Here is a 20,428-nt window from a genome sequence, read left to right on the forward strand (position 1 = left end):
CAGTCTATAACAGTGTCACAACTAAGCATATGCATAAGCACTTAAATACTTTAAATGAGAATAACAGAAAATTTCTTTTACAGAGGCTAGAGCCTGTCCCAGTAGTCATAGGTAGAGCACACCTGGACAGGTCACCAGTCTGTCAGAGGACTAACACAGAGACAGACATCAGAGTAACAAATCTATTTAAAATTAATGTAAGTTTGCTGCAGCTGTATGTATGAACATGTGTTTCTGTGCTCACAGTCCACCTCTCAGGAACCTGCAGTTCATTTTTAGTCTACTTTAAACAGACCTCACAAAAGGCTGATGTGGCTGGATCAGTAGTCTGATTTAAGTACGATACCTTTGGCCAGGGATTAATCTGGTGCATCGCTTCACTGCAGTCTTACGTATTTTCCCCACACCTGAATAAAAAAATACTGATATATACAAATAACAGCTTCAGCTGATGCAGCCTGACCCAATCCTAGATGTTCAGCACACAGAGACACAGAGGTACCGTTTAGAGTTTAGTGTTAACATGAGTCACTGATCATTTGCAGTATTACAGAGTCTGGCAGTCTTTGCACGATGTCCACGTCACTGTAAGTTTCTAGCTGACTCTCAGGTGTGACAGGTGTGCCAGCAGGAAAGAGTAATAATAACCTGCATCCTGAGGTTTGTCATGCAGGATTTAAGGAGCCAGGCTTTGTTCACACAGGTAGGATTGTATTTTACACTGACCCTGGGTCAGTATAAGTATCATACAGTTTAAACGAAGCACTGAAACTTGCACATATTTATTACAGATGCGCTGAAGCTAATCGAGATATTTGCTGTCAGTCTGTGGCTGCGATTAAACACTTTACTGAAAACTTTATTAACTAGTAAGCGTCGATAAGTGAAGCAGAGGGAGCCTGACCATGCATCACACATTTGACGAGTTGGGAGTGAGAACGTGTTGGTGTGAGAGTGAACTCACACATCTGCAGTCAGCTAGTTTATCAGTTGAAGTCACTTAACTCTGTCATAAAATTGATAACTCGATCAGATGATATCTGACCATAACAAGTCTTTCTTATGATTTGATTATCACCTGGAATAGGGTAGTTTTACTGTGTCCGAACATAAACCCTATGCACAGTCCATGGTCTGAATTTTTGTGTCATCACGGAGAAATGCTTTCCTGGAGATATCTAAAATGTTGAGAACTAGCACAAAAAGCATGTTCAAGAACTTTGGCAGGTTTGTCCACATGATGGTTTTGCAGCTACCCGAGATACAGTTACAGAAATTTACAGGTTTCCACAAGTATTTTTTCCCCGTCATTAAAAAAAGTTCCTGGTTTTAAACATAAATATCGTTTTTTTTCTTTGTGTGTGTGTGTGTGTGTGAAAACATTGTCAAAGGGAACTGCAAATCTTTACATCCTGCACAGCATTGGTTTGTAGCTTTATTGTCCCAAATTCCCATTTTGTACTTGCACAGACTGCGTGTCCTAAATAAATAAATAAGGTTTGGTGGCGTAACAATGAAACAAACGGTTCACATCGTCCTGGCTGTGCTTTTTACACGGAACAAAACATTTTTATGTCTAAATTGTTGATAGAATAGATTCCCTCCGAGTGTAGACAGGAGGAAGTACCAATAAAGCCTCCGATTTTTAGGGTTCATGAGGATCTAAATATTTTTTAACCGCGAGACGGAAAGAAGTGCTGAAAGTGCTGTAATGCCGCTAGTTTCCATAGGAGGGCACTGTTGCACCAGTGTTTCAAATTACTGCTAAGGAAGAAACATTTATTTGGAAACTGCCACTTTAATAGCAGAAGTAAATAACAAATGTAACATTCAAAATCAAGCTTTCCTCAGAATAGCCCAAGTCTCAACCAGAAAGTCTTTCGAAAGTCGAATTTGCTGCTGTCGATGCAGTAACAATTCAGACGGCTTTTATCTTGTTATTTTACCGATGTTTTAGTCAATTATTGATTGGTTTGTAGCAGAGAAAGGCAGAAAGTATTAAATAATCTTTGGAGTTAGTAATAAACATAAATATGGCATAAACTTTGTCCTTATGGCTGATTACTTATCTGTATTTAAGACCTAACAGCGCATGACTTGCAATTTTATCTAGTGCTCGGAAATTCGTCACCAACTGATAAAGTGGTTTCAGGCTCATCTAAAGCTACTGTGTTCTGTTTTTCTGCTTTACATGTAAAATTACCTCAGAAAATAATTGCATTTTGGGGTTCTGAGATTAAAAGAGCACATAAAGCAACAAGAATCCCATACGGAAAAGATATATATAAATCTTATAAAGTTTGTATCTCTCTTGTGTTGAACTTGTATGAAAAGCATACAAGAGTGAAAGCAGATATAAGATCCCTTGAAAAATTATATAAATGAAACTTGTATGTTTTGGATACTTCCTACAACAATATATGAAAGTAATGAGAAAGTGGCCACTTTCATGAGTAATTCATATAAGCCTTATATGATTTATATATGAAGCAAGCTAAAGCTGATGCAAGTCTTTTATAAGTTTTTTCTATTTCTTTTCCAAATGGGAAGTAAAATAAACAACATGAACTTAATAAACTTATTAAAGACACAAGAAAAAAGCCAAAAAGGAGAAGTAATAAAGTGAAGTAATAATAAATAATGAAGTAAAACAAAATGAAGTATACAAAATTAAGATAAGACTGATGTCTTGTTCATAACAACAACCCTTTCACTTCCAGCCAAAGTATATAAAACCTTTGAGGAAGTGGCCCCATCAAAACAGCACATTTTGTGCACATGTAACTAATTGTACAGCTTACAAAAGATCTTGATAATTATCAAAGCAAAACTAAGACTTCCCCTCTTGTGAAGACGGCCCACTGATGTTTGCTGCTTCTCTGAAACATTGTATCTGTAAATGAAAACTCAGATACACCCTCCGTTATGGCTCTACTGTCCAAAGGCCAAGGCAGCACAGAAGGTTAATGAAACTGTATAACAGAGTCCTTCCCTCTCAGTGAGAGTTTGTCTGCGTGGAGCTGAAGCAGCCAGCATGTCTCCGAGGATCCTTGTAACGCTCCTGGCCGTGTCCTGTGCTGTTTCTGCTCAGTCAGACGTGGAGAGCCAGGCGAGGGAGTTCCTGGACAGGTTTGACAAGGAGGCGAGTGACCTTATGTACCAGTACTCGCTGGCATCATGGGCCTACAACACCAACATCACACAGGAGAACGCAGACAAAGAGGTCAGCACTTGGAAAACACTTACTTTAAAATGTGGTTATTTTGTTACTGAGTAATAAAACCTGAAGTTATTCTCCACAGGCAGAACAGGGAGCGATCTGGGGCACGTTTTACAACAGAATGTCTGAAGAGTCCCAGAAATACCCCATCGACCAGGTCAACGACCTGGAAATCAAATTACAGCTCATTTCCCTACAAGACAAAGGCTCTGGTGCTTTGTCCGCAGATAAAGCTGCACATGTAAGACTATTTAAATATTAAATTCAACTTTGGCAAATTTTCATTTGGACAAACTGCACAGATATAGTAGTCTTCCACACCAAATGAAACATTTTATCGCTGTGTATTCTTTCATATCTTCCTGTAGCTGAATAAAGTCATGAGTGAGATGAGTACAATCTACAGCACAGCCACAGTGTGTATGCTTGACAACCCGCTTAACTGTCTGACTTTGGAGCCAGGTAAGCTCTCCTTATTAGGACCTGTTGTAGTGAAGTGGCTGCCTGCTGCTGTCAAAGACAGGCAGAGCAGTTTATTCGCTAAGAAGATGAAAATGTGTCTGTTTGGGACAAAAGTTTGTATTTGTTGCAGTAAAGCTACTTTCGTCACAAGGGACCGCAGCAGCGGGCAGCTCCACGTGTGATTAGTAAATGAAATCATCATAAAATAATAAAATAGCACTAATTCATCGCTATCTCCTCACAGTCAGAAGGCTCTGGGTTTGAATGTTGTGGCCTGGTGAGGGCCTTTCTGTTTGCCCTGCACAGCTTTTATCCGGGTTCTTGACTTTCTTCCCGTGATCCAATAGAATTCCCTGTTAGATGCATTTGCGATTTTAAATTTGACGTAGGTGTAAATGTGAGTGTGGATGGTTGTCTGTCTTTTTTAAGCCTGTAATGGACTGCCTACTTGCCCAAGGCGCACACCTGTTCTTGATCAGTGTCAGAATGGATACAGGAACAAACCCAACTTTACTTTTTTTTCTTTTTGTTTAGTTTAGTTTTTTGGGGGGAGAATATGGGCATTTTTCTGTTTTCTCACTTCAGTGTGAGCCTGCCCTGACACCGCTCTGTGTCTTTACTTGTTTACAGGACTGGACGAAATAATGGCCACTAGTCGAAACTATGACGAACGTCTCCATGTGTGGGAGGGCTGGAGGAAAGAAGTAGGAAAGAGGATGAGACCTCTCTACGAAGACTACGTGGATCTGAAGAATGAAGCTGCCAAGCTAAATGGTGAGGAACTAATATGAAAAAATAATGAATAACAGACAAGCTTCATTGCGGTGTGTCCTGATGCAGACTCTAACTTTATCAGGGACCTGTAGAGATATAAACTGATTCTCAGTGAAGATAGTGAGACAAGAGCTGATAGTGTTCAGCGATCATGACCACTCCTCCCCCACTGAGGTCTAATTTTGCTTTGGCAGCATCTCGCTCATGTAACACTAGTAGTGTCATATCTTACATTATGCTTTATAAGTGTGATTACCATCAATGCTAAAAACACCAAAAAATGTAAAAAAGCAATTAATTTGGTGTTTTTTCTCGATCTCTGACACAAACGCTTATTGTGTGCAGGTTTTGAAGACTATGGCGCTTACTGGAGATACAACTATGAGACTCTTGAGGACGACATCATGTACCATTACACAGGCGATGAGTTAATGGAAGATGTCCGTGTAATATACAAACAGGTACGTCCATGTCTGTGTGACGCATGCTTCACGCTTCAGTGCCTCTGTGTTAAAGACAGTTAGAATGTGCAGTTGGTTATTGACTGTGTGACGTAATTAACATAAATTATTTATAATAATTGTAACAAGAATAATACACTGGGGTTTTTCCCCCCCCCCACAGATCCTGCCTTTATACAAGGAGCTGCATGCCTATGTGAGAGCCAAGCTTATGGAGGTCTATCCAGGGCATATTGATTCAGATGGATTTCTCCCAGCCCACTTGCTGGGTATGTTTTGTTTCTGGTTTCAAAGCTAATAATGAAACCAAAGACACTGACATTAAATATCCACCTACTACTCTCATAATTACATTTTTTATATGCTTTAATTTTACAGAGTTGGTGTTTTTGGCATAAATTCAGCACAGTTGCGAAACAAATTTGAGAGCGGCATCAGGAGCTTATCATTATCATGAAAGAGTCAAGATTCAAATCTGTTTCGTCATATACAGAAAATTAAGATCTTCACTTCCTGTCCTCTCTGATTATCAGGCTACAAATAACTTTTAAAGAAAACGTTTGAGTGTGTGTGTGGGGGCGGGGTATTACATTTGATTCCCCCTATTATCATTGCTCCCTCATGTCTGCACTTTCTGTAATATTTTCTTATTTGATCCTTGGTTTAAGTGTAGAGTCTTTGTTCATGGGGCTTGTGGGATACCTGACGACAAGAAAAGAGTAATTGACAACATATAACTGTAATCTGTAAACTGTAACAACAAAAATGTTGTTGACAGAGCAGATAGTTCATGCAAGGTCTCATAATTTCAGAACTGAAAGTGTGTCTCCCTCTGCTGTTCATGTATTATCACTACCTCTCTGTGCTACAGAAAAATAATGCCAACACACGTATTATATTGTACATGTGGCTTTTAGCTGGAGATAACTGATCCACCCACATGCATTGTGCACATATAAAAAGCTACAGTCTGCTGTAGAAGGAGAAAATTTATGAAAAAATAATTTTCTTATTTGTTGGTTGTTCAGGTGACATGTGGGGAAGATTCTGGACCAACCTTTATTCTCTAACAGTGCCCTATCCTGACAAACCAGATATCGATGTCAGTCAGTCTATGGTGGACAAGGTATTGCAGAACCTTTTATTTATATAAAAAAAAAAGACAGCCCTGTGACTTGGGGTTATCTGTCCAGGGTGTACCCTGTGTCTTGTCCTATGGTAGATAGAGTGGATGGATGGAAAATAAATATGTATACTCAGAAATTCCCTACCTGTCATCTTAAATTTCAGGGTTGGACCGAGCTTCAGCTTTTCCAAGAAGCTGAGAAGTTCTTCATGTCTGTGGGCCTTTACAAGATGTTTGACAACTTCTGGACTGACTCTATGTTTGTACATCCCGATGATGGACGCAATGTGGTCTGTCACCCCACAGCCTGGGACATGGGAAACAGAAAGGACTTTAGGTAGAGTATACACAGCTACACTACTGTGCAACAGTCTTAAGACACCTGTCATTTCTTTATGAGTTAACCAGTTTTGTATCTACAGACAACTAACAACTTAGCAAAGAACAAAACTTACATTTCTTAAGGCACCTTGTAAAATTGAAACTCAGTGTTAGCAGATCTCACGCAGCGATGAATCCATATGTGAATTTTCTGGTTCAAATCAGTGTCAAAATATAAAGAGGAGATCGGTAGAGAGATACAGTGAGACTCTGATTTTGATCCACAGTGGGATGTGGTATTTGTCTGGTTGGCAACAACAATGATCCCAAACACACTTCGGATAAAGTAAAAGTGTACCGGATCAATCTTTATTGATTGAAAAGCATGCAATGGAACACTATCAGTGATGGGTTGGTCTCCCCAGAGCCCGGACCTTAACATTATTGAAGCAGTGTGAGATCACCTTAGAGAACAGAACAAAAAACAGCCAACATCCAAAGAAGAGCTTTGAATGTCCTCCAAGATGCCTGGAGAACTATTCCTGAAGACTTCACAAAGAAATACAATGCAATACAACTTTATTTATATAGCACATTTAAAACCAAAGGTACACCAAAGTGCTTCACAACAAGGTTAAAACATAAGATGAAAGATAGGCTATAACAGTTATAGCTATGAAAGGCTATAACAGAGTACAAAAAACCCCAAAGGTACAGACAGAGTAAGAAGTAAAACATTAGAGCATGGTTTAGAAGATAAAATTACAGGGTATTCATAAATATAAGGTGGGGGTATTTATGCAGTGGGACATTAGTAGGAAGATAAGTAACATAAGGGTAAAATATAGGGGAAGTGCACCAGCTAACTGAAAATGCTCGGTCAAACAAGTACGTTTTTAACTGAGATTTAAATGCCAAGATTTAAATCTGAGATTTTAGAAGCGCAAATAGCAGCAGGAAGATTGTTCCAGAGGCTCGGGGCTGCCAGGGCAAAAGCACGGTCACCTCTGGTCTTTAGCCGGGATCTAGGCTGCACTAAGAGTAATTGTCCTGATGATCTTAGGGCTCTCCTAGGGGTATATGGACGAAGGAGTTCAGTGAAGTAGCACGGTGCAGTATTGTTTATGATTTTAAAGGTAAGCAACAGAATTTTAAACTCAATTCGGTATTTGACAGGGAGCCAGTGCAGGTCAGCAAAGACTGGAGTGATAGAGGCAAACCTTGTCAGAAGGCTATGAAGAAGGGTGGAGTGGAGACCAAAGTAAAGGGAATTACAGTAGTCTAATCTAGAGGTCACAAAAGCATGGATTTGTTTCTCAAGGTCCTTGTGTGGTATGTAGTGCTTGGCCTTGGAGATTTGACGCAATTGGTAGAAACTAGATTTAACTATAGTGGATACTTGCTTGTCAAACTTAAAGGAGCTGGCAAAGAGAACACCTAAGTTGCTAACAGTGCCAGAAAGAAAGGCGGCAAAGGGTCCTTGACAGAAATGACAGAAAGCTTGTTAAGAGAGTTCAAGCTGTCCTAGGCAAGAGGAAAAAAGGTGTATATACAAGATGTCGACTTTCAAGCTCCTTCGAATTGTACAAACTCTGTGTTTGCCATTTATACTGTATTTCCAAGCCTGCATACTTCAGTTATTTGATGCTCATTGTCTTAGCAAAACTTAGCAAGACATGAAGAACAAGAGGTGGCTCAGAACCTTTGCTTTATCTATCCATCTGTCTATTTATCTAGGTTCGACTTTTGTTAAAGCAAGTTGGCAGCTGGGAATTATGATAGCCATAAAAATAAACCTATTGGAACACTGATGTTGTGATGCTATTTAATCGCTGAATCATCCTTTTCTGCTGATAAAGATAACCAAAGTCTAGGTTGTAAAATGTTCATATAATTTCCCCAACACTGCCTAGAATAACGTTTCTCAAAATGCAAAATAAGCAAAATAATTTTATAGTTACTCGTGTGTCAGTTTGGTTTAAAATTACAGGAAAAGAATTTGCGTGTAAAACTGAAGTCCTCTACCTCTTTTTAATTAGTTATTCTGCTTTTAGTGATTGGAGTTCACTTAGTTCACTATTGCTCTCTTACTGGTCGCTGATCACAGTAGTATGAAGTGTCTCTGTCACACAATGTAATTGCTGATATCAGCATTTCTCCCGTGATATCTTCAGGATCAAGATGTGCACCCAGGTTAACATGGACAACTACCTCACAGCACACCATGAAATGGGACACAACCAGTACCAGATGGCTTACCGCAACCTGTCCTACCTTCTGAGGGACGGAGCCAATGAGGGTTTCCACGAGGCTGTTGGAGAAATCATGTCCCTCTCTGCTGCAACACCCAAACACCTACAGAGCCTGAATCTCCTGCCTGCTGACTTTGTTTATGATCAAGGTACAGCCGTTGCGGGCAGCACTGGTGCTTCAAAACATTAAAGCTGCTTTAACCAATAGATTTATAATAACAAGAAACAGGTGAACGAGTAAGCTACAGAGAGCAATCACCTAACTCTGCAGTTTTTGTATGCAGCATTTTAACTTCTTTCAGCTCATTGTTTTAGTTTTCTGTCCCCTCAATTTTACAGGAGCATTCAATATATACCCAACATTAGAACTCAGGTAGTCGCAATTGCTGGTGTCTCACTTCTACAGACAACCTCAAAGGACAACCTGAGGAACTGCCGTTTCTGGCATTTGGGCACTGGCTTGATTTTTCTGTCCTGATGCTTGCCCCTTGTTGCATAATAAGCTGTTGGCCAGTAACCAAGTTGTCAACATGAACTTAGATATTATGAACACGTTGACCTTGTTTTTATTGCCTCTGCGTAGCAAAAAAAAAAATAATTTATTGCAGATTTAATTTTGCAATGTGTCTGGATTATTAAATGTAGGGTTAAGATAACTTAAGCACTACATGCGATATCAGGATAAGATGACCTGCAGCCTTATGCTAACTGGTATTCAAACTGTCATCGATTTACAGTCTCTGATAAAGAGGCCATAAACATAAAAATAAAGCATTTGTAAAATGTAATTACGTTCTCACTCTGAATCATAAACTGTCTTTGTGTTTAATGCTTTACAGACACAGAGATCAACTTTCTGCTGAAACAGGCACTCACTATTGTGGCCACCCTGCCTTTCACCTACATGCTGGAGGAATGGAGGTGGCAGGTGTTTGCAGGGAACATCACCAAGGATGAATGGATGCAACGCTGGTGGCAGATGAAGTGAGCAGAGTTATGCAATATTTAGTATAAAGTTTACTTCAATGTCATCAGATTACAGTTAGGTTCATACTTTTTTAAAACTATTTTTTTTGCATCTGATTTTAAAATCCCTATAGAGATTTTAAAATCAAACAATATGCAAATGAGGTGCAGAATTTCTTGCACTTAATGCAAACTGTTCATGCAAACTTAGGAATTACAGCCATTTTTAAAAAAAGAAAGAATTCAATTTCATGAAAAATGAATCCAAAGATTTAGAGTTCATTTGAAGTGTTGAATTTAAATTTGTCTGCTTTTCACTAGAATCTCAATTTGATGTTCAAAGACTTAAAGTAAAGTAGGCCAAATTATGCTGAATAAACCAACATAAACCTGTTAAAAAGAATAGGAGTGACCAAATCAAAGTTATTAAAAAGAATTAATGCACAGGCCAGCTCGATAACACCAAAAGGCTTAAAAGAGCACAGAAGACAACTAAAGGAGATCATGGCAAAAATGTTTCCTCCACAACATCACAACACTCTCAAGAAGGTCATTGTACCATTATGGAAGTCTATAACGTAGATGTGCCTTCTTTACTGGAAATGCAAAGAGTTTACAACAAGGTGCAAACCAGTCACCTAATCTCAACACAACAGAGCCTTCTTTGTAGTTATTAAATGCAATGCAGCAACTGAATATTGATGCAATAAAGACCTGTGAGAACATTTTAAGTGAAGACACGGTTTTTGATTTCCATGGGTTTTAGACTTCAAGCAGCCACCAAGAACAAAGGAGTTTTTAATCCAAGTTTTAATAACAGTCCTTAAATGTAAAAGTTTGCCTCTGCCTTTGTCTCTAACTCCTAAACTGTAAATGCAAAACCGTAGTTAATCCTTCGAATTAAAGTCAGCACTTCAACCACATCTTAATTGTTCAAGTTAAAATCCATTGTGGATTGGTTCTGCTGGCAGCTGGGCAAAATTACAACAAAAACACAACAGAAATGTTATTACAAAGCAGGCATAACTGTAGGGAAGTGACTTGAAAACTAGAGAAATAAAAGAAGGTCTTCATTTTGTGCAGTTTAGCAGCTGCTTCACTGCAGGCCTGACAGCTTGTATTATTGATTCTGTGTTGTTTTAATAGGAGAGAGATGGTTGGGGTGATGGAGCCAGTGCCAAGAGATGAGACTTACTGTGACCCACCCGCTCTGTTCCATGTGTCTGGAGACTATTCATTCATCAGGTAACAATCCCAATCTAAAGCTGCATTTTGTGTCAGTAACACTTCAGATTGTGGATTGACTTAATTCTTAAATTATAGCAGTTATGACCATTTGGTGCAGTTCCCAGTTCACTTTAAACTGAACCTGTGTGTGTGTGTGTGTGTGTGTGTGTGTGTGTGTGTGTGTGTGTGTGTGTGTGTGTGTGTGTGTGTGTGTGTGTGTGTCCATTTGTTACTGCTTTCGATCCAGGTACTTCACACGAACCATCTACCAGTTTCAGTTCCAAAAAGCGCTCTGTGATGCGGCCGGTCACACAGGCGACCTGTCTGCATGTGACATCACTAATTCTATCGAAGCAGGAACCAAGCTAAGGTGCATACAACTTCCCTTTCTTCATTCTTCATTCTTCATTTCTTCAGGATTTCAATTTTGCTCTAGCACATTGTATTACTTTTTTGTTCTTCACATCTAAAAGTGGTGGAATAATTTATCATCATCATCATCCTCATTGTTTTCTTCTAGGAATATGTTAGAACTTGGAAGGTCTAAGTCTTGGACCAGGGCTTTGCAAGCAATATCTGGTGACACAAAGATGGATGCCCAACCTCTGCTGGACTATTTCCATAAACTTTATGAGTGGTTGCAGGCAGATAACAAGAAACGCAACAGGGTGGTAGGCTGGAGTGAAGATCCATGTAAGTACAAAAGATACCCAAAATGAAAGTTATTAGCACTAAAATCATCTATCTGGAGTAATAGTATTTAGTGTTTCTTGAGATTGATACCGCTCTTCCTGATGCCACTACTTGATAAAAGACTGGATGTGGGAAGGAAACTCTCTGTAGTCTGTACTTGCACGTGTAAAGTGCATTGAATTATTTGTACACAAACTTTAGAACTGACAGTAATTTACTTGAATCTAGTTGTCATCGTCCAGCATAATACAGCTTTCAAAATGCCGGGTTTTTTTTTTACAATTTGCTTTTTATACTCAAATAAGACAACATTTTAATTAGTGTCACAGTCTTCTGTTCCCAACCATATGTCCTTAATTTATCACCTAACTTCTCACACTTTTCCTGGTCCTGTTAGCCTTTAAGCTTTCATCGATTCTTAAAATCTTAAAATCAAAAGTCAGCTTTTGGGTCCTCACCCCTACAGCTATCTGTTCTTCCTTATTTCTAGACTTTAAGCTAGTTAATGTAATATGCTGGAGCACATTTATCATACAGGTATACATCTTTAAAATGTCTTTAACTGATTGTTGTTCCCATTACAGATCCAGAATATTCAATTAAAGTGAGACTAAGTTTAAATTCTGCAATGGGCGATGATGCTGTGAGTACTAAAAATTGTCATTGAGCTAGAAATTTTGCAGGAATTCTGCACTTATGAAGTTAAATACTGTCTGTTTAACGTCATGCCCATTGTTTTGCTTTTTTTATGTGTTTCAGTACCCCTGGAATGCCAATGAGCTTTACCTGTTCCAGGCCAACATTGCTTATGCCTTGAGGCAGTACTACAGCCAGAAGAACAAGACTCTTCCTTTCACGTCAGTATGAGGTCGATATTTTGTGCTTTAAGCAAAACAAAAAAATTGTTTGGTTTGAGTTTTCTCTGTTTGCACATGCAGAACAACTAATGTCATCACCTATAAGGAGACTCCCAGAATCTCTTTCTACGTTGTCGCCAAAAACCCAAATACACCCACTGAATTCATCCCAAAGAATGAGCTGAAGGAAGCCATCAGGTGAGGATCAAGTGCGTGAGTGGCTAAATACAGAATATCCAAAAGCACTGAGCTCAGCATCCTAAGGTAGCTGCAGTAGCCAAGCTAATTCATTTATTTAAAATCTTTTTAGTTGCAGTTTTTAGCTGGATGGAAATGTTGAACTTCAGTAACATGGCACAAATTGCCATCAAATTGCTCATTTATTCACACATCCATGGTCTTTACAGGATTAGTCGCGGGTGTCTTTGGTGATCATCTGACTTTTCATCCATACTATGGCTCAAACCTTTTTCTTATGAAATGAATTGTAAACTCTTTAAAATATTTTTAAAAATGTCTTGGCACAGCTATAACAACAGCATAAATTTATAACATATTATTTTTTTTATTTTTTATTATAAGAGTTGTAATTTAACTGCCTCCTGCTACACCTGAAATAACCAACCTGGCAGTCATGTCGCCTGTGCCTGTTTATGAGTTGTAAAGCAATAGTAAAGTCATTTAAAATCTATTCCAGGTTAGCTCGAGGCCGGATCAACGACGCCTTCAATTTAGGTGATAATACTCTGGAGTTTGCCGGTATCCTACCAACACTGGCCTCACCCACTGAGCAACCTGTGCAGGTGTGGCTGGTGGTATTTGGTGTGGTTATGGGCATTGTGGTGGTAGCCGGCGTCTACCTTGTCGTCTCTGGTGTCAAGGAGCGCAGGAAGTGAGTAGACCCAAATATACACTACCGGTTAAAAGTTTTAGAACTGCTCAATTTTTCCAGTTATTTACTGCAATTCAAGTCATTCAAGTCCAATGAATAGCTTGATAACTGAAAAATAATGTACATTTCAGAATTATACAAAAAGGCCTTTTTCAGGGAACATAAAATGGGTTAAAATTTAAAGCTGTTCTGCAAGTCTCAGTTTCAACTGTGAAGAGAAGACTTCGAGCTGCAGGTTTAACAGGATGAGTTGTGTATGTGTGTTTTAATTATATGTAGATATTACAAGTCTGTCTATGCAGTTGTATGTTTTTACCATCAGAGCTTTAGTCTGCCCGTTTTCACAAATGATATCTTGACTTCACATAGACTTGGTGACTAAATGAGTAAAATAAAAATATTCCAATTAAATTAATTATGTGCATAATGTTAAGGAATATTGTTTTCTGTGTTTATAGGAAAAAACCTGGTGTGGAGAACCCCTATGAGTCATCCACTGATGGACAAAACAACAAAGCCTATGATGACAGTGACAATGAGCAAACTGGATTCTGAGTCTACCGCTGTCGTAGTAGATCAGAGGGAAGATCAGTACTTGTGTCCAGTGATCTCATAGCCTTCCCAGAAATGGGAAAGTAAAGCTTTAAAAGTTCTCTTCTTCTTTCATCAGTGCTGAATGGCCTCCAATCAACAATAACAGAACATTAACAGTGCTAAATGTGAAGCATTATGCTGAAGGTTGTTAATTGGCAACAGTGAATAACCCTGTTAATGAACAGTATCCTTAATTGACATTTACATAGTATACTTCCATGTGAGTGTCATTAAAGTGTTATTATACAGTATTTTGTGATACAATAAGTAACAAGTTTAACACACTGCCTTACCTCCCTTTTTGAAACCCTTTTTACTTACCTGTGCAATTATGTATATTTAACTGTTTTGGTAATAATAATAATAATAATAATAATAATAATAATAATAACAATAATAATAATAATAATAATAATAACAATAATAATAATAATAATAATAATAATAATAATAATAATAACCGGTTTAAAGTATCATTTTAAAAATAAAGTTCATAATTGAAAAAGTTAGGCAAATTCAAGTCACATTTATGATGATGCCACCTACGTGTCAAAATGCACACTTCAATCACAGCACACATTTCGTTTTAGTCTAGTTTACTGTGTTTTCATATCAAACCTGAGAGATTTCCTAAAGTATCAAATCTTGTCATTATACACCTAGATGCTAAAGAAAAATGATCAAATAAAAACATGAATGTTGCATTAAAAAAATTCTGCTACACAGTTTACCAATGGAACTTTTTTTTACTTGTCAGCTGCGCATGTGTACAAAAAAAGAAGACATTTCTTTCGCAAGCAGTGAGTGACCATTAAGCGAAAAGGAGAGTAGTACATTTGCATGAGTTGATATTATACAATCAAAGCCTAAAGGTGTGATTTCCAGGACGTCTGAGATGTGTTATTAAAAAAGAATTCTAAATATGTTTGGTTGTGTTAATGCATTGGGCCATTATTTATCGTTCATGTAATGTGTCATTTTTCCTTACAATGTCTTATAATATATTGGAAACAGTATTGTTGTATCAAACATATAGATTATACAATATGAATTCAAAAAAGAAGTGTGGCTCTGAAGCAAAAACTTGAATGTGTTTGGTGAGAGCATGCATTAAGACTTTCAGTCAGCCTCAAAGTGATTCTAGCAAATCTTCAGGCAACTCAGAAACTTGCGGTTTGTGGTACGGGTGCTGCCAGTTTCAACTGAGGATGTAAGTCAGATGGCGGAAGGAATACTTTGAGGATCTCCTCAATCCCACAGACTTACCTTCTGTAGAGGAAGCAGAGCCTGGGTACAAGAAGGATGACCCATTCATCACTTGGGGTAAGGTCACTGAGGCAAGTAAAAAATGAAAGCGTAACACTACAGTTGGTGTCTGAGATCATTTTCCACGTCATCTCTCAGGTAGGGACATGTGGAATGACAGCTGTGTAAAGGCATAGCCTTAAAGAGTTAGAGAACTATGGATTTCTGCAGCAGCAGAATTTGAAACATGGATGTTGGTTTGTGTTGTTGAACCAGGTCACACGAAATATTTACAAGAATTTTTTTTAAAAATGTAACTGACTTTTCTGAGTCCTGAAAATGCAGAGGAAAATGACTCTCCGTCACTTTTGAATGATGAAGAGGAAGGACTGATCCACTGTATGTCCATCCAGGGTTGCCACGCCCACTGTGTCTGTGTTGCAAACGTTGATGAACCAACCGCTATACAATGCTGACTCAAATCTCCGTCGTCTCGCTGAGTCACCCTTCATGTAAAACACAAAGGAGAGGGTACTCTCATCGCTCTTGGAGATCTGCTTCAGCCTCTGCTTCTCACATGTCTAAAGGGATGAAAGCATGGATTAGTTTGCTTGAAAATGGCAATTTCCTTATAAACATCTTCAAGTCACAATGAAATGAAGTACAACTGAGACAACAACGATTGTCGAACTGAGACAACGAACTGAGACAACAAGACGTTTCACCTCTCATCCGAGAAGCTTCTTCAGTTCTAGTTAGTTAGAACTGAAGAAGCTTCTCGGATGAGAGGTCTTCAAGTAACTTAAAGAAGTCCAGACGCTTTTCTTTGCAAGCTCCTTTGACTAATACTTAACTCTAACTCAATCTCCTAATTATTTCATTTTGCAAATGATTTCAATTCTGATGAAGATGATCTCTTCATTGTGGCACCTGTTAGTGGGTGGGATATATTCACCAGCAAGTGAACATTTTGTCCTCAAAGTTGATGGGTTAAAAGCGGGAAAAACGGGAAACAGTAAGTATTTCAGTGAGTGTGACAAGGGCCAAATTGTGATGGCTAGATGAGTGGGTCAGCACAGCTCCACAACTGCAGCTCTTGTGTTCCTGGGCTGCAGTGGTCAGTATCAAACATGGTCTAAAGAAGGAACACCAGTGACCCAGTGACAGGCTCATGGGCAGCCAAGGCTCACTGATGAACGTAGGGAGCGAAAGCTGACCCTACATGCATCAGACTGCTGAAAAAGTCGATGCTGGTCCTAAACAAAGTGAAAGAACTAGAAAGGCGTGAGAATGCAGAGTGCATCGCAGTTTGTTGTGTAAGGGACTGCATAGCCACAGCCCCTGCTGTTCACCACTGAAAACACCAGCAATGGGCATGTGAGCATCAGAATTAGACTGTGGAGCAGCTACAGATGATGGTCTGGTTTTGTTTTACATTACGTACCTGGAAACACCTGGCACCAGGATGTTCTATGGGAAGAAGGCACGCCAGTGAGGCAGTGTGATGCTTTTATATATATTCTTCTGGGAAACATTGGGTCCTGCCATTCATGTGGATGTAATTTTTGACAAGTACCACATACCTAAGTTTTGTTGCAGACCATGTACACCCTTTAATAGAAATGGTACTTTCTGAAGACTGTGGCCTCTTTCAACAGGCTAAAATGCTCTTCCACAAAGCAAAAGTGTATCAGGAATGGTTTGAGGAGCATATCTTCAGTTTGAGGTATTGACTTGGTCTCCAAATTGCCCCAGATCTAAATCCAATTGAGCATCTCTAGGATGTGCTGGACAAAAAGTCTGACCCATGAAGGTCTCACCTCATAACTAAAGGGATCTGTTGCTAACATCTTGGTGCCTGATACCACAGTCCATGCCTCAGTGGGGAAGGCTAATTTTGGGACCAACACAATATTAGGCAGGTGGTCGTAATGTTATGCCTAATCTGTGTGTATTTAAATTTTTGATATTACTACTAATTTGAGATGCTAATTATTCTGCTATTATATACTTTTTGTAACATAACTCTGTCTAAGCAAATCTTTTAAAGTGAGAAGTGTATCTACATAGAACAAAGGACAGAAACAGGCATGCAATGCTTTCATCCCCTGAACAATGATGGCTGAGTCCAGAGAAACAAATGTTTATCAAGCCTTTTTTTTCACTGCCATGATTCAGTCAAAATCAATAGCGTACACTTATTACCTCCACTTTAAGGAACACCCTGTCCGCTTGCTTGCAGCACATGAGGAAGCAGTTGGAATCGGTGAGGTTTAGCACCACTGGCATCCCACTGGAACCCCTTCTGAAACCGCTTGACTTGTAGTAGTAGATAGTAATTTTCTCTGAGCACAAAAGGAAACCAAAATAATGAGAGCAGTTTCTCTATCAGAACAGAGTATTTTCTTACTCTACCTAACACTGGAGTAAATGTGAATGATGACAGCTTCAGTAAAAACTCATCTGAAAACCACGAGTGCCACGTTGATGTGTCCTGCTCTGAAAGACAAACCTGGATTTGGAGAAGCATAGACGATCTTCTCAGAACAGATACCTCGGAGGTATTGGCGAGTGGCCAGATTTTCAATTAAAACATTCGACAACTTTTCCTGCCGGAAACTGCCGCCTCCTCTCGGAACTGAAAGTAAGAATGGGAACAAGGGCCCCTGTTTATAAGTCATATCCCTTTTTAAAAACAAAGCTGACTGCACTGACCGTTTTCAAACTGTGATTTCACAGCAGTGGTCTTGTGTTCTTTACATCGATCTCGACTTTCACAGGTTTCATTTTTCCTTTATGAGATTTAATTTTGCCAGTTGAAGGCAGTTGTACAACACATAAGTTATCTATAGGGGTCTGCAGAAAAACTGCCTAGTCAAGGTCATAACAGCTGCCAGAACACATTTTGGTTCATGGGTGTAAACATGCGACCATTCTCAGTAGCTTCCTCTTTAGATAACCACAAATATACAGAAGCAAAAGAAATACCCAGTTGCCTCACAACACTCAAACACTTTAATGCATTAAATACTGTAAATATTGCTGTTAGCAAAGTTAATTATGGGAAAAGAAGAAAAGCTGGGAGAAAAGGCAGGAGAGTAAAACTGCTTTTACTCACCGAGCGTCACCGTGCTGGATTCTGCCACCATGATGATGTCATTAAATGTACATCCTGTCTTATCACAGCCCCTGCCTCTCACCAGAGAGATGCTAGTTTTTGTCATCTCAACAACAAACATCTCATTCTCCTCAGTTTTCGCTTGGCAAAGATCCTCTTCAATATTCCCCGTCTCCTTTTCTTTTTCCTGCGGCTCCACTACAGTTCCCTCCAGGTCATCCTCCCTTGTCATCTCCCAGCTAAAGCTGATGAGTGTGGGCTCTTTAGAGACTGGTTGTAAAGTGTCTTCAGTCAGGGATGTCTGCTCAGTGTGGTCCTCTTCCTTGGCTGGTTTGCACACTGTCTGAAGAGAACGAAGAGAAACAGGATAAATACCCCCCAAAACCAAAATAAACACAGAAAAAAGATGTTCGCAGGTAGCATTTACCAAGATTATGAAGAACATAAGCACAGAAATTTGAATCACATTACACAATTTCATAATGTTTACATATATAAAGTGAAACACAATGAATTGTTTATTTTATTTTTATTTTATTTTTAATCTTCTAAGACTGTATCTGAAATAATATCTCTAAACTAGAAGTCGTCAACTCACCAGCATTGGACTCCCCTCAGCTATCATCTTTGCCAGCTCCTCAGGTGTAAGATCATTCAGGTCCATGCCATTTATCTGCAGAAGCTTGTCTCCTTTTCTGATAAAAATAAACAGTAAATAAATAAAATAAATGTACAATGTGCTTTACTGAGCCCTTTTGTGTTTGGCAGATGTAATAAAAGGAGTTAGAGTGTGTTCATAAATAATAATTTACTAGTTTTACTCTTTAAAGGGGTTATTTTTTCCACTACAGAAGGTCTCGTGAGTACACTGAGCTAGAGATGAACACAAAAAAAATCCACCCAAAATTGGAATAAAATTACAAAATAAGGCAACAGAATTATATAATACATCTTAGTTCATTTGCTCAATTCACCTATAATATTTCACAGTTTCAAACTTTTCTGGCATCATGTTGAAACGATTAAGTGGTAGAATTTGAAAACAGTGAAAATAAGAGAAAAAACAGGATTACATAATTAGGTATGCAACAAACTGAGATACTCCAAACTGAACTCATGCTCAAAGAAAGAAAGAAAAGAAAAAGAAATTCTGCACAAAATGCTGACTTTAAGTAATTTTATCACATTTAAATTTTGTAATTTTGTTACATTTTACGATGTAAAATGTTCCATTTAATGGGATCTGGTCGAATGTCAATGTACTTGACTGGTATATGTTCATTTTATACCAAGTTTATTTCAGTTTATTCCTTAAGAATTAATTATTGCAATAAATAAACATCTTTCATCACTGCTTCATGTTTAATGAGGGTGAAAAATAGAAGGCTCAACATGTAAACTGGAGAGAAAACCTCAATGTAAATATAAATAAAAACTAAGAGAGTTATATGTTTTTACCAAAAACATGGTCTTGCTAAAAAAAAAATTTTAAAAATCCATAACATGAAGTTGGATGTCTGTGCAACGTTATATGACTACAACTTTTGAGGCTCTACAGTAAAACTGTCTTAGCTTCTTTCATAGCAGTACCTGGAAAATAGTTGAAGAGAAAGAATCCGCTAAACAGAGAGCAAATTATACCTGACATAAAGTTTTCCTTCATTCTCCATTTTGTACTTCACCACATTCTCCACTACATATTGATGCTTTCCCTCATGGATCTTGTGTGCAATCAGCACACCGCCCTTAACCAGAGAATCCTAAAATGTACAAAAAGAACACAAACTTTAACTTTTCTCAACAAAGACAATCATGCCAGGATTATCTTTTAAGTGTATCTCACTACATGTTGTACTTATTGTTAGGGGACAGTTAAGCGTTGTCACCTACCTTCATGTCCATGGTGGCACCAATGTCCGCTCTAGATAGCGTTATACCACTGACTGAAACAGACTCCGGTGAAAGTGGCAGTTTATAAGTCTTCCAGTGTGTCTGTGCTTCAACTTATTATAGAACAAAAAGGGGAACTGTGAGTGAGAAAACACTGACACTGTCGTGGATGGGGAACTGCTGTCAAAAAAGGAAGTAAGAGAAGATTAGAACATTTTTGATGAAAAGTGGACACAGTATATGGTTTGTTTGAAAGCAGAACTTGTGAAGCATGTGGAAGAAGAAGGTTATGATTTAACTGTAAAATATCTTTTCAATAGCAACAAATAC

The 20,428-nt window shown here is 38.5% G+C and overlaps 2 protein-coding genes across 2 annotated transcripts; one reads left to right on the forward strand and one right to left on the reverse strand.

The window, feature by feature from the left end:
* Nucleotides 1-2,967: 2,967 nt before the first annotated feature.
* Nucleotides 2,968-14,188, forward strand: ace2 (angiotensin I converting enzyme 2). Its single transcript, XM_026164370.1, has 18 exons — nt 2,968-3,223; nt 3,303-3,461; nt 3,589-3,682; nt 4,313-4,456; nt 4,802-4,917; nt 5,081-5,186; nt 5,946-6,043; nt 6,208-6,380; nt 8,539-8,765; nt 9,456-9,600; nt 10,729-10,827; nt 11,057-11,179; nt 11,330-11,502; nt 12,087-12,145; nt 12,262-12,359; nt 12,441-12,557; nt 13,057-13,251; nt 13,710-14,188. The coding sequence occupies exons 1-18, from the start codon at nt 3,035-3,037 to the stop codon at nt 13,804-13,806; spliced, it is 2,412 nt and encodes an 803-aa protein (XP_026020155.1). The 5' UTR covers nt 2,968-3,034; the 3' UTR covers nt 13,807-14,188.
* A 117-nt stretch (nt 14,189-14,305) lies between these two features.
* LOC113019000 (uncharacterized) lies at nt 14,306-20,167 on the reverse strand. Its single transcript, XM_026162513.1, has 7 exons — nt 20,099-20,167; nt 19,850-19,968; nt 18,807-18,903; nt 18,209-18,551; nt 17,603-17,728; nt 17,296-17,435; nt 14,306-15,671 (listed from the first exon to the last, which is right to left on the reverse strand). The coding sequence occupies exons 1-7, from the start codon at nt 20,108-20,110 to the stop codon at nt 15,453-15,455; spliced, it is 1,056 nt and encodes a 351-aa protein (XP_026018298.1). The 5' UTR covers nt 20,111-20,167; the 3' UTR covers nt 14,306-15,452.
* Between the last annotated feature and the right edge of the window lie 261 nt (nt 20,168-20,428).

Source organism: Astatotilapia calliptera, chromosome 1 (genome assembly GCF_900246225.1).
Source record: "Astatotilapia calliptera chromosome 1, fAstCal1.2, whole genome shotgun sequence".
Taxonomy (NCBI): Eukaryota; Metazoa; Chordata; class Actinopteri; order Cichliformes; family Cichlidae; genus Astatotilapia; species Astatotilapia calliptera.